Source organism: Trachinotus anak, unplaced genomic scaffold (assembly GCF_046630095.1).
Source record: "Trachinotus anak isolate AG129_WGS33_773 ecotype Australia unplaced genomic scaffold, CSIRO_AGI_Tana_v1 ptg000020l, whole genome shotgun sequence".
Classification (NCBI taxonomy): Eukaryota; Metazoa; Chordata; class Actinopteri; order Carangiformes; family Carangidae; genus Trachinotus; species Trachinotus anak.
The window spans coordinates 8,516,855-8,531,375 of NW_027273871.1; the positions used below are offsets into that span (position 1 = coordinate 8,516,855).

The 14,521-nt window shown below is 42.9% G+C and overlaps 1 protein-coding gene across 1 annotated transcript in view; it reads right to left on the reverse strand.

Annotated features, from left to right (window-relative positions):
• Nucleotides 1-14,521, reverse strand: part of klf5l (Kruppel like factor 5 like) — a 27,128-nt gene continuing 12,607 nt past the window's right edge. Inside the window, exons 2-4 of the mRNA XM_071506138.1 lie at nucleotides 13,446-14,376; nucleotides 12,503-12,562; nucleotides 1-3,123 (exon numbers count right to left, since the gene is read on the reverse strand). Of these exons, the coding sequence (XP_071362239.1) occupies nucleotides 2,945-3,123; nucleotides 12,503-12,562; nucleotides 13,446-14,376 (1,170 nt within the window). The 3' untranslated portion in view covers nucleotides 1-2,944. The remainder of the gene's footprint in view (nucleotides 3,124-12,502; nucleotides 12,563-13,445; nucleotides 14,377-14,521) is intronic.

Sequence of the window (14,521 nt, forward strand, 5' to 3'; positions counted from 1 at the left end):
TATTATTTTATGAATCCTTTTATTTTCTCATTGCAGCATCTTCAACAAACAGAAAACAAAAAATATTGTTGTTGTTCTTATTAATCTTACATAAACTGATAAATTCTCTTACACACAACGTATCAAAACCAAACAAAATTAAACAAGCATTCACATAAAACCGATCTAAAATCCCATTAGTTAAAAAAACAAAACAAAAAAACAAATATTATTATTATAATAGGAAATAAAACCAAACTAATATTTACAAAGTCTTCTGTTGAAACTACAACTACAGTTATGTACACAGTGGGTGGTCAGTGCTCCCTCCTCGAAAGAGAACTTGTTTCCTTGGGAATAAAGAATAAAACAATAATAGTTTTGAAATAACAGGATGTGCTTCCCCCTAAGTGAACACAGATGGACAAACCTGGGTCAATCTATCGTTCATGCTTGTTTTAACTGTGAAGTTCAAGGTGGATCCTCCAGCCTCAGTTGCCATGGCAATACAATCAACCAAACTGACTGTAAAAGATGTTCCTGTGATCTGATCTGTGCCATCTCCTGCCGTGGAAAGTAGTGCTTCAATGACGTTAAAGAGCGGCTAGAAATTTCTAGACATGAAATCACAAAACCGTTTTTGTTCCTTAACTTGTTACTGAGGCTACACATCTCTTGTTATTTTAATATTCTTACTCACAGTGAAGTGCTAGAAAAGAGGAGAAGACAAAAGAAAACTGGTGAAATCTAAAGATGAGGTGAGATCAGGTGTGGCCCTCAACATCAAAGATTTAATTCAGTTAGTGTTTTATGTTTGATTCTGCTCATTGATAACAGATGGCTCAAATATCACACCACAGTAACTCACTGCCACGAACATACTGATTGGTGGAAACACATAAACTCTCTCAACTCTCTGTGGACTGATGACTGAACCAGCTCCACTGGAAGACGTTAAAATAAAAAAACTAATCTTTTTACCCTGGAAAGGTTAAGATCAACACTGTTTTCAGGCTGTCTGTGCTCATTCACACACTATAAGACAAGTAAAGGATAAACAGAGCTGTCACTGGTAATACAGGAGTATTACAACCTACTTTTACAAAAGACAGCTAATGGTTGTTAATAAATATAAAGTTGATTGAGTCAGTAAATATATTATTTAATTAAATTCTCAATCCATTCATTAGTTATATTTTCCCCAGATAATGACAGTTTGAGTTCCTGGAATCAAAGTCTTCATTTGTACTTTGCAATGTGTTTTTTTTTGGTTTTTTGTTTTTTTTTTTAATCTTGTAATTCCTTTTGTTGGCAAATGTAACAGCTACACCACTGCACAAAAATGTGTGGGCTGGAGGAGAAGACTTTTTTTTTTAAACCCCCCAAAAAGAATGCAGAAGTCATGCAATCAAATGTTAACAGGACTGATTCTGCAATCTGTGACAGTCCAATTCACCACAATCAGGAATGATTACATAAGAGCTCTACCCACCCTTCTGTGCCTTTCTTTAGCTGAAGTGTTGAACAAATACGAGAGAGAGAAAAAAAGTGGGGATAAAAACAGAGCTGAATAGAAACTGCAAGCAAACAGCAAACTGTCATCAAAGGAGGTTGGTCACCCTGGCAACGGGTAATGTCATAGATACAAACATTGGCAAATTGCTCTGAGCTCGACAGGTATTACCTGTGCTGCAACAGGCACCGCGAGGCGATTATTAACTTTTTCCATGGAGCGTTCTCTGATTGTATCTGTTGATTATTTGTTTACACTTAAAAGGAGACTTTATCACAAGGAAGTTTCAACATGGAATATTACTGATATTAACATTCAATGTAAAAAAAAAAAAAAAAAAAAAAAAGATGTCAAGTATAAATCTCAATACATTCATTGTATTCTCAGACACTCATATGCACACATATAAACAAATATTTACAAAGGCGTTTCCACCTCTCTTTGAAAGTTTGTACCTCAAAATGGGAGAAGATGGCGACGGGACAGTGGTGGCGGTGAAGAAGCTGGCAGCAGATTTGCAGGGAAAACAAACAGTTCATTTTGTTGTTGTTTGGAGAAGGAGACAGTGTGTCCAGGATGTGCTGGGAAGGAGCCCCAGATCCATGTTGCAGTTCAAATGACAGCAATATTTGTGGTAAGTAATGCACGTGAATGAATGTGTGTGTATGAGTTGGACTGGTGCATGTTTTAAATCAACACACTGCTCAGAAATGGGAAGACGAAAATCATCCCCGAGTCCCTGGTAGATGATTAGCTCTGGAGTTCTGATCTCAGCAAACACCGTGGGGACTGATAGCAGGTGATCGGCTCCGTCTCACTGAGGAGAAAGTGAATGTGGCTCTGAAGCTGCACAACTCCACATTTTGCATGTGATAAAGCCACACTGGCAGTTATGTTCACAAATACCTGGACCTACTTTCCCTGTCTCTATAAAAGGTGATGCTGATTGGATAACAGAGCAGCTAATTACATTACAGCCCGTTTGCTGGTTGTGTCTAAAACAGATCTGTTAATCTCCAAATCAGTAAGAAACTTCTGCAACTTCTCTTTTCTTGATTTTCTTCCCTCTTCTATCCTTTTTCACTGTCGACCACACTCCCTGTTGGTGTGTGGAAGGCACAAATCACCAGCTGAGTCCTCTGATCCCGCCTCTTTTCACCTGTCCAACACTCTATCTCCCTCAGATCCATCCACTGAACCCCAACCAATGAAGCAGAAGCATCAGTAGGGATGTGATCCCTCACCGGCTTCCCACCTGTTAATGACTACCTGTGTATAACTACCTGTGGAGACTGCTGTTAGCAGGTAGGACCAGAGTGAATGTGGGCCCACGGGGATGATTTTGGCTCTGGATCTGTTCTTGATTAATGCTGTTAGCTTCAGGTGGCTGCCATGTTTGCACTCTCTGTGTGTGACTGTGTGTTTCTGTGTGTATGTACAGGTACGTTCGTGTTAGTTCTGGTGACGCTTCATGTGCAGGGCCAGGTGGTCGGAGCGGGAGAAGCAGCGGCTGCAGGCGATACACTTGAAGGGTTTGGCCCCGGTGTGTTTCCGGTAGTGTCTGGTGAGCTCGTCCGATCGGGCGAAGCGCCAGTCGCAGTTCTCCCATGTACAACGGTACGGCTTCTCACCTGCAGGAGAGAGCAGCACAGAGTTAGCAATGAACATTTTCTTAACTATTATCACAGTTTTTAGTTTCTTTTTCTTAACATATTGGTATTTGTTCTTTCTAGAATTTGCCAGATTCACATTGAGGAGGTTTCTGGTTCAGCATCAGTCCAAGAAACATATATATGGAATAATAAAATAAAACTTTTATTCTATTCATTTAATTTCAATTTTATTTGTATAGTACCAAATCATGTCATGTCATGTAAGGTCAAGACCTTACAAATATTAGAGAGAAGCTGATTTCTTTCTTTCCTGTTTATTTTGATGTGCCATGAAAATCTACTTTGTTGTTTTGATTGTTTTGAAAAGGTTGTCGGCCTCGTCAATGCAAAAAATGACCCTGATCAAATGAACCTTTTCACAACATCCTCTTTTACTTCTTTATTTGATTTCACGACAACAAAGATCAGTGCAATGCTCTTCAGTCTCCTATCTTCCTATCAACTGTCTGATGTCGGAGTGTACTTGAATACACCACCAATCAGATTTTGAAACCAGTAAAACATTATAATTAAACCATTTCCTCCTTGAGAATCACTAAACCCTCTCTTCTTCCTATCTCTAAGGAGGAAGATGACACATCCTCCAATCAGAAGATTCTCTCTTATGAAGATGTCCCACCTTTGAGCTCCATACCTCATCACCACCACCAGTGTCTGGTGATCTACTTCCTGTCTAAGTCTAAGCATCAAAGTCTTCTACTCCTGTTCACAATAAATTTAATCTCACTTCTAATTCTTTCTTTGCCTTTTAAGTCTTTTTGTTTCACATCCTTGGTCTTAGTTTTACCAACCTGTCTATTCCTGCCCTGTTGGTCTGTTGTTCTGATGTCGACTCATGTTATAAATGACAGGAATTATGGCAAAAACTGTAAATAAAACCCAGGTTGTGAAGACACTGTCCTTTCACAATAAAACTCAGCCATTCATGCTGAAAATGTGAGTGAGAAAGTGTGTCTGCCAACACTGTGATCCTGTGTGCAGCTCTAATTCTAAATGTAATCAGCATTTCTACATTTTTAAATGGCAGTTAGCCACGTGGGCGAGACAGTGTAGGCCTGTGGTTTTCACAGCTCCCTTCTGTAAACACTACGCTCATGTCCACGAAGCTGAATGGCGAGATAAAATTGCACAGTGCGTTATCGGACACAATGGGCTCAGCTGCTGGGTCAGGTGCCTCACACAAACACACACGCAACCATTTAACAGCACGTCGAGGCTGCTTTGGTTTGTTAAGACATACAATAACATTCACGGAGGAATTTTCCTGAGAAAAGAGCGAGAAACAGAAACGATATTCCGCTGCAGAACAATCAAAAAAAACCAAAACGTCCGATTCCAAGTGGTTTTCATGTCTTTACATGAGTGAACAGAGGATGACGTTGTTTCATTCACACACCATCACACAATCGCAGCTGCAGGTTGTTGCTTTTATTAAATTCCCGAGAAGTGAGTGTGTGTGTGTGTGTGTGTGTGTGTGTGTGTGTGGGGGGGGGGGTCAGGTCAGTTTTAGCAGCTAAAACTTCTCCATAAAATGCACCACATGGAGTGTTTAAACCGCAGGTAGCAGTGTGGAGAAATGTTGAGTGACCGGGTCCCTGTTTTGTTTATATGTAGCCCTGCAGGCTAGCTAAACATGGATGTACACAATGCTAAAATTTTAAATGTTAGAATCATCTGCAAAGGAAAGAAATGCATTCATCTGATTTGTTAGCCCTCAAGGAAACACACAAGCTTTTACATCAAAAACAATGAATGTAAACAAAACCTCCATCGGAGACCTTTAAGATAAAAAAATACTGAGAGGTGGCGCTTTAAAAATCAAGGAAACTTTTGTTTCATTAAAAAAATAATTGTTTTTGTTACAGACTAATGTTGTGCGACTGTTTAAGGTGCTGCACCCCTTTGTTGACCCCAGCAGACTGGAATTACATGTACGATGTTCGTGGCTCTGTAACCTGTTAAGAAGTTTAGCAAAGAGCCTTGTCTGTTTTAAAGTGTGTGTTACCACAGCCTGGAGTAAAACTTTGACAAAATATAAAATATATGTATATAACTCTTGCATATGCTTACAGTATCTGTACTGTTGCTCATCTATGAAATAAAACATATCCCATTGTTTCATAATTAGAAACTGGTTTTGGATCAGAGGATACAAAGAGAGAGGATGTGTACAATGGGAATTCAAAGCACTAAAGAATAATGACTACAGTTAACACGAAGCTCACCCTACCCCACCCACACATCGACATTTCTCTGCTGTGCCACGACGTGCTGTTGCTGAACAGCGAGCTAATCATCAACAAGGAGAAAAAAGGCTCTGTTGAATAGGCTGGTATGCACACAACCAGGAAAAAACGTCATCTTTCATAACCAAGGTGGAAATTAATGTCTGGGAATCAATGTGAGGCATGAGCACAAACGAAACTGAGAAGGAGATAACGAACCAATCAAACTCGGCCGGTGGCAGATTCCTCAAACTGCGGTTTCGTACTTTCCGGAGCCAAAATTGAGAGTTCATGTGAATCTGAGAGTTCATCACTCTGGGGCATAAAGGATCCAGTCTGTACTTATCAGGTTATTCAACATTTACAGTCATTCTTGGTTTTTGCCTTGTAACGTTTGCTCAGCGTCCTACATCTTTTTCAAGAAGTAAGCTTTTATTTTGAAAAAAAAAAATCCCTGTCATCATGTAGACTTTTAATGTCACATTTCTAAGTCGTGTCCTTGGCTGAAAGCCGGGCTCGAGGGAGTGTGACTGTCCTCGGCCAGTTGGATCATTAAGTGCTCATTACCAGCACAGGCCCCCGTTAGCCCTGATTAGATAGCTTCTGCTATTGACCATCAATCATTTAGTGACAGCCACTGACGAAGCTGGAGGTCCAAAGAGCACAGGGGGACACAGGAGACAATACATGAGAAACAGAATAAGAATTAACAGGAAAGGCTTCGTTTATGTGATTTTATGTGAGACTTTATTGAAAAAGTCGCCTCTTGATATGAAACATCTTCAACAGTCCAACAACCATTTAAAAATACATATTTCTAATCACTTATATACTTACAATAAGGAGAACATGTTGTTTTATATAAACATGATAATGGCTTTTAAACATGTTTTTATGGGGGCACCACTGATCCCCTTTATCCCCACACAGTTAAACCTGATTAGTCTTTTTTTAATCCAACAAGCACCTAAACCCCACATCAGAGGCTCAGCAGCACTTCAGCCTCTTATTTGGACAATATCCTGTTTCCAGAGTGAGCCGCTCCCGACGTGTGTGTACAAATGTCTCCATATAAAAGGCTGAGGCTCTCCACCCGCAGGTGTGTTTGGTTTTGCTCTATAGCTGCGCTGCCGGGGTCAAAAGCACAGTCGCCTCTCTCTCTCTCTCTCTCTCTCTCTCTCTCTCGCTCAGACTAATGTCCTCGAGGGCTGGCAAACAGGCCGGTGAAATACGACACATAACGCACACAGAACAAACACTTGACTGGTATATATTCCTAAACAAGCTGCCAAAGGTCAGGTGAAAACCATCCTCACAGGCTTCATTCCCCTTCAGTCTAAAAAGCAGCGTTTAGTTTTGGGGAGATTTAAGTTGTTCAACTTATGACCTGCAAAGTCAGAAAAACACTGACATCAGAACCACTGTTTAAATCCCTACATCCATAGTTTTGACCTAAAATTAAGCTTTTTTTTCCAAATACTGTCTCCAAGATAAACTGGTCTTGTGTTATGAGGTGAAGTGGAAAAATTGAGCTTTTGGTGACACTGATAACGACTGTGATGTGATAAACCTTTGACTAACGAGGCAGATATCCCTCTGACTTACAGCAGTGTCGATGAAAACTTTCCAGCAGGTTTGTTTTTGATTAAATGGTCTAAAGTCATTTTACAATTGAATATTGGAAAGGATCTGAATTTACCTGTAGAAGTATTGCATGTTTTCTCCCTGTTTGATATAATTCTGTGTCACTGTGATCACTGGGAGGCTCATTGATGAGTTTAGTGTGCTGTCACCATGGGACTTCTCCTGGACGTCGTCTCACAAGCCTCTACAGGCATTTTGTTCAGCAGTGTTTGATCAGGTGGCTGATTAGAAAACAGCCAAACTATTATTATTTTCTCTCTCTCTCTCCCTCTCTCTCTCTCTCTCTCTCTCTCTCTCTCTCTCACACTAATGAGTGCATGTATGAAAGACGTCATAAATCATAACGGACAAACACTCAGTCTCAGCCACACAAACAACAGAACACACACTCAGCTGTGTATCTGCAGCAGCGCATCAGAAACAGCCTCGGTCAGGAACATGTATATTTACTCTATAGGCGGCGTCGCGTCTCTGACAGCCTGGAGCTGCTGCTCTGATTACTGCTGACGTACCCCCTCTTATAACCTCCAAATTACAATCAAGTGGAGTTAGGACCCACTCAAAGAAAATGTTTATCTCCACAGATTTATTTTATTTCTTAATTTTTAAAGATTTTCTTTAGTAAAATTGTACTTGGTTGACCTTTGTAAGTACTTGTGCTCCTGAAAACCTCAAAGAAGAATATTGTTTTACTTCAAGAATAAAAAACAAGCAGCACTATCTGAGCACTATTTCTGTCCACTGATATGGGATCTTTAATCTAAAGTCAATTTACATTTCAAATAAAGGTATTTAGTTGATGGTCTTACTAGGAAAGACTCAGGAATCAGCCTGAACTTAAGCTTATTTCGTTTTCTAAAGGCAGAGAACAAAGGTCAGAATCACAGTGAAGTAACATCAGTTACATCAGCAGGTTTCCACCCACAGTTAAAAATCATCCGTCACTACTGCAAATGCACTGATAAAGAGAAATAAAAATACCTGAGGAGGAATTACAGATTTTTTAAACGTCTTATTTCTTCATCATGAAGCCATTCGCGCCACAATGACTAGACTCAGTCTAGTATAATATATCAGGAGTGTAATCAAACCATTTTATTACCATCTCTGGTTTGACTGAGTCAAAGAGCAAACACTGTGAGGCCTTTCAGGACGCCCATAAACCCTGTGGACCTCTCAGCTTTATCAGCTCAGTGAGTGTTTGTGAAGAGGGCTGGAGGGTTCACTAATCAGCCCGATAGCACTCTGCTCTTTACACACACACACACACACACACACACACACACACACACACACACACACACACACACACACACACCAGTGGGAGGGCAGATTGTTATGATAGCCAGTGACCGCAGGTAGTGATGGACTTCAACGACAGGCTCCGTCCAAGCTGGTGCAGGGATTTATACAGACACCTGAAGCTGCTCTGACATGAGAGATGTGGTGAAACAGACTCACATCCTTTAAGTATTAATACCATATAGTATAAAATAGTTTCATTTACAAGTTCCAAATACTTCCTATGTAAAATTACAAGAGTAATATCAGCAAAATGTACTTTAAGTGATAAAAATACAAGTTTTCATTATGGATGAGCAGAACTTTCAGACTGTGATATTATTAATAACACATTGTATTATTGGATATTATTATTTAATGTTGTAATTTGTCAATGTGTTGCCAGATTTAGGAATTTTATTCACCACGTTTTAATTAAAAATGAAGAACTGCATCATATTTATATATTTGGAATATTTAAATGTAATGAAGTAGAAGTGTGTACCTGATAAATGTAATCAATTACACTTCAGCAGTGGTTAAGTGACCAACGGTAAAATGTTCTGTTAGTTAGAGAAATGATCCAGACCCTGAGGCTGGAGGAGTCTAGTCTGACTCTCATACTCTTTGTTTCAAAGTTATTTTTTGGGGCTTTTGTGCCTTTATTTGATAGGACAGCGGAGGGTGACAGGAGAGGGGCGGGGACAAGGGGGAACGCCAGTCGGGAGTCGAACCGGCAACTCGCCCGCTAACAGCATTTGCGCTCATGTGGTACGCGCCCTCACCACTCAGCTGTCGCCCCACCCCTTAAATTCTTAACCACATCTCTCATGCAGGCTGGGCATCAGTCCCAGCATGCACTGTGTGGCAGGCAGGGTGCACACTCTACAGGTCGTGGTGCTAAAACCAAGATAAACTGATTTACACCAATTTCCAGGCAACTTCACCTGCATGTCTCAGGCCTGGGGGAGGAAAGAAACGAGCCACCGTGGCGTCCGACCCCGACCTAGATAAGCAGCTCAAACTTCAACAAGTTGAACACTTGACGTGAACAAAACTTATCGCCAACCCCGACCTGACCTGCAGGCAGCATGGCTTCGCTTCTAAGGAAAACCTTGTTAACAGATGCTGCTCAGTGCGACGGCCTCTGACAGGTGGGCTGCAAAATAGGACGTTTACCTGGTGAAACTAAACTAACATAACATATTTTAGCCTCCAGCTGACACTGTCACACCTTCCTGATACTGTTGTCTATAGAAAGAAAACTCTCACATCTGCAATCTCTCTTTCAGTGAATCGAAACCGTCATAAATGAAGGATGATGGTTCAGATCAAAGATTATTTGCTGAAACATGAGTGTAATATAACACGTACAGGAAATACTAGGAAATATGGCCGTGATGTGGAAATGTGCCTTCTGGCTGTTCAGCTGTGGCGTTAAATCCGAATTCATCGTAGTTACACTGATCATTAGTCAAGTAGGACAAACGGAGGAATCGCTGGTGTATGATGGCAAATAATGGCTCTCACAAAAATATATAATATTTTCTCTATTAACCTTCAAATCCGTTAATCAAACTCTAATGAACACATGAATCATCACTGCCCGTCAGTGTTAGTGGACACAGCCAGTACCTCTGAAAGCACAGGGTTTCCACTCAGATCCTATGATCTATGATTATGTCTCCAAGTCAACCAGCAGCCGATGTACAGAGGCTTTAATGTGCGTTATGTTATCCTCAGTATTTGCTGTGGACAGGAGCTGAAGCATGAAGACGTTTCAGGAGGTGAGCTTTAGGGCGCCATCTACAGTAGAAACAGAAGGAGAAGAAGACCTGGTACTGAGCCCTGAGGGACTCCATGGCTCAGAAGATGCCTTATCACCAGTGAGCTGCTGTCTGAGTCATAGGAAATGAACCAGATTAGAGTAAGTGTGATGTTACATGTTGATTCATTCCAGATCTTTATGTTTGAACACGCTTTGTAGAGAAAACGCTGACCATAAAAAGAGAAGAAGCAGTTCATGACTGCAGATCTGTGGAATGCCCACACGCTGGTGAGGGTTCTGTTAATTTCCTTTAGTCAGGCTGATATTTCTGTACATGCTCCACTCATGAGTCATCATCAACTGGATGCAAAACAAGACGGGGCAGGCCTCGTGCTGCCACGTCTGTTGGTAAGATGCAGAAAGTGACCAGAACATGCAATCGACTGTTTCACTCACTGAACACAGGAAGTTACTTGACTGTTAGCGACGCTGGGCTGACGTACAGTGTGCCTTACTGCAGTGGTTACCATCTTGGGGGGTCAGGACCCACCATGGGGGTTTGTCAGATGGTTATCATGACAGAAAAATAAAATTGTTTTGCTTTTTTCTTGTGAATAACTGAATAATTTTACCTTCTCAGGGCTGTAAGATGATCAGAGCAACCTGAGAGGGAGAAACTCAATGTAGACGACTGACATGACGAGTGGACGCAGTGAGACACAGCTTTGTTTTGAGTCAAAAGCCAAAAAGACTGGGAATCAATCAACCAATTTTTTCACTCTTTTCAAAGCAGCCCAGCAAAAACAACCACAAAACTTAGAACCGTGTCTCTCCCGGAGATTGAGTGAGTGACGAGGTGCTCTGGTGTGTTAACCTGAGCACGTTGTTCTCTACAAGGCTCCTGGACAATGTCCTGTGTGAAATACTGCAAAGTTTTCATTTTACACAGACATTATTATTGTTGTTATTGAACCCTGCAGACCTCATGAATCCACACTGACTTTCCTTCAAACACAGTTCACATTTGTGTTGAAACTGTCAAAGCGACACAATAGAATCTCTTCACTCTCTCACTGCACATTTTACAGCTGCGGCTACAAACCCAGCTTCCCCACCGGCTTCATAAAGTCCCATCTTATCTGTTTATGACCACAGGGAGATCTGTTTCTGTATGTGCATCCACTCATGTGGTTGCTCTCTCCCTCTCTCTCCCTCTCTCTCCCTCCCTCCCTCTCTGTTGATCACATGAGTAGACTCTAGGATCCAGGTCTGCGGCTGCAGGGAATCCACAGGTTTCATCTTACAGAAGGGCAACACATCGAAACCAGCCTTCCCCCTTCCTCCTGCAAACTCCCCACCTTCCTCCTCCTCCATCCCCTGAAAAGCAGGAGTAACTGGTTTGGCCTTTATGTTAACTGTGCCCCCCCCCCCCCCCTTTCTTTCCTTCATCCTCCCCTCCTCCCTCCCTTCCTCCCTTTTTTTTGTTCTCTCTCCGGGGAGGACAGGTATGAGCCTGTATGAACGTGGTGGAGAAAAAACAAAGACTCTTAAGCAAACTAACGCTGCTGCTCTGTTGTTTTCCCTCTCTGTGCTCATCTCTATTATAGTGACTGGGTGTATCGAAACTGGCACCGGGACAGAATATGCAATAAACAAATAAATAAATTAGCTGCAGCCAACTGACCTCGGGCTTAAATGTGACACAGGTGAGGTCGTGAAGTGTCCGTTCCTGGTTTGATTCGCAGGATTAATGAGGACAGAAAGAGTAAATGCACCTGAACCACAGACTCCTCGGGACCTGTGGTTAGAGTCATCACACTGTGCAGCTCGGGGGATTTTCTTCCATATTACAGGATACAAAGCTGACAGCAGAAAATCCAGACACTTGTTGCAGCAGTTGGTGAAGGTGAATCACAACTAAAATCAGCCAGATTATCCTCTGCTTTGTTAGATGAAGCGTTGCGTGACTAAAACCTTTGGTGAGGCAACGTTTAGCTTTTATGTTCTGAGCCGCTGGATCAGTCTCCCCCCAGGACCTGACAGCGTGAACTCAGCCTCCTCAGCCCGGCCTTTCATCAAGTATGTACATTTTATTTAATTTGATATTCAGTAATATTGTTATATCTGTGTTATTTTGTTAATGTTATTATAACTTTTAAAATCTATTTTATTTCATCACATTCTTTTTTTTTGCTCATCATCTGTGACCTGCACAACCTGTATGACAGGTGCTGTACAAATAAAGTCTGATTGATTGATTGATTGATCCAGGCAGGGTGCTGGAAGTCTCACTTGCATTAACTGATTGATCATCAGCTGATTCCTTTATGCTTCGCCACCTTCAGGAGGAACTGACCACTCAGATTCATCAGGAAGCTGATGGTCACTGATGTGCGTTTAAAGATGGACGGTCTCTCACCTGTGTGTGTCCTCTGGTGCGCCTTCAGGTGGGAGCTCTTTGTGTAAACCTTGGTGCAGCCTGTGGAGGAATCACACAGATCATGAGACAGGGGGCAGAGAGAGCGCTCACCTGACAGAAAGGTGACCAGGACCATCAAAAACAACTTCAAACCTGCTTATCTGCCAGACTGGACCGTTTGAAGCAGGACATGAAGAAACAGAGTCAGACAAACAGGTATTTGATGAAATCTTACAGTTTCTGCCTGATGTCATTAAAAAACAGGAGAAACTGCAGGAAACGAGCAGAAAGTGTCTCAGCTGACTGATGAAATTTCTTCATTTAAGATGAATGTTATTAAATATAGAGGCAGTAACTCTTCCTGCATTGGTGTGTGTGTGTGTGTGTGTTTAGGCATGTGAAACAGAGGCAGTTCATTACTGGCAGATTGACATCTGTGCTTTTGCTTTAAGAATTCAGTTTATTTTCAGTGACACTGGAAGATAAAACTTTGAACCAACTGGTTGGAGAGGTTGTGTTGCAACTTGTTTTCATTGGTTATTTGTGTATCAAACTGTTAAAGACCAGGAATTCTCGCAGGGCTGAAGCTGTCGACTGTGTGTGTGTGTGTGTGTGTGTGTGTGTGTGTGTGTGTGTGTGTGTGTGTGTGTGTGTGTGTGTGTGTGTGTGTGAGAGCAGTGGTACGTGTTGTGCTCAGTTACAGTTCAAAGTGTGTCACCAACATGTGGCAGGAAACTGAGATAAAAAACAAGCCTGGCAACAACTGTGTGTTATATATTGTAGTTTAACACAAAGGGATTTGACCGAAAATGAATCCCAGTGAATTCAGTGGAATTTCAGTGGAGATCGGCTTCTTTGTTTTTCCACTTTTCAGTCAGTCACTGGTACAAAACCTGCTGGAAACAGTGAAACTGTTCTTTAGTGAAACCAAGAACCCACAGACCTGGGTAGTCACAGAAGTGGATCCTCCTCTTCTCCAGCTCTGGGTTGTTCCGCCTGTTGTATTTGGGACCCGTCAGGACGCCCTGGCCATGTGTCATCAGCATGGCGTGAGAGGACAACCCAGTCACCTTTAACCCTCCCAGGAGCTGCTGGTACGGAGGCGGAGGTTGGGACGCTAAGCTGAGCAGCTCTGCCTGGCCGTCCGGGCTCCCCGGCTGGGAGTTTGGGGGCGAGGGTGGCAGGCTGTGGGGCGCCGTGTGCTGGGACGAATTGGCGGTGGCCTGATAGTAACCATGGTGCTGCGGCAGCTGGTGCTCTGCCATCATGTAGCTGCCGCTGCTCGTCGGCAACGCGACGCCGCTGAGGTTCAGCATGGTCCTGCCGTTTGAGGAGCTGTGCGTCGAAGGGCTGCTGTGCGACAGAGTCATGGTGAGGTCAGCACAGCTGGTGATGGGCATGTGGTAGACCTGCGGCTGGGGGGCTTGGGGTCCGATGTGAAGATCTGTGTCCAGGTTCGGCTGCTGCTCCTGAGACCCTGCGGCCACACTGACCGCCCCCCCAGAGCTCATGTCTGGTTTGATGAAAACGTTGTTGACGACGGGCGGCATGCTGAAGACGGAGGTGAAGTCTGGCAGGGCCTGGGTGGTGCTGGTGGGGATGGAGCAGGGCACCTCCAGCCCGGGTTCTGTCTTGATCTGCTGGGGCGTGAGGGTCTTGGTGTTGTGCCTGTAGAGGCCTGTGCGGAGGTGAGTGGTGTTGGGAAGGATGACGTTGATGTTGAGGCTGTACGGGGCGGCGGGTTTGTCCTCTGAGAAGTACTCATCCACAACGGAGGCGCTCTCTCGTCTGTACTTTTTGTCTCCGGTGTCAGCCGAGGAACTCAGGAGGGGGCTATTGATCTGCGGCAGGTACTTGTCCAACTCCAGTCGAATCTGAAAGGAAAAAAAACGAGGGAGACGTTTACAGGAGGAATTTGACATGTAGAATGAAACAGCAACTGTCGATTCTCTGCTTTGTCCTCCTCCTACCAAGACTTTCAGTTAAACATGAACCTGTTCTCCTCATGTGAACAGGCTG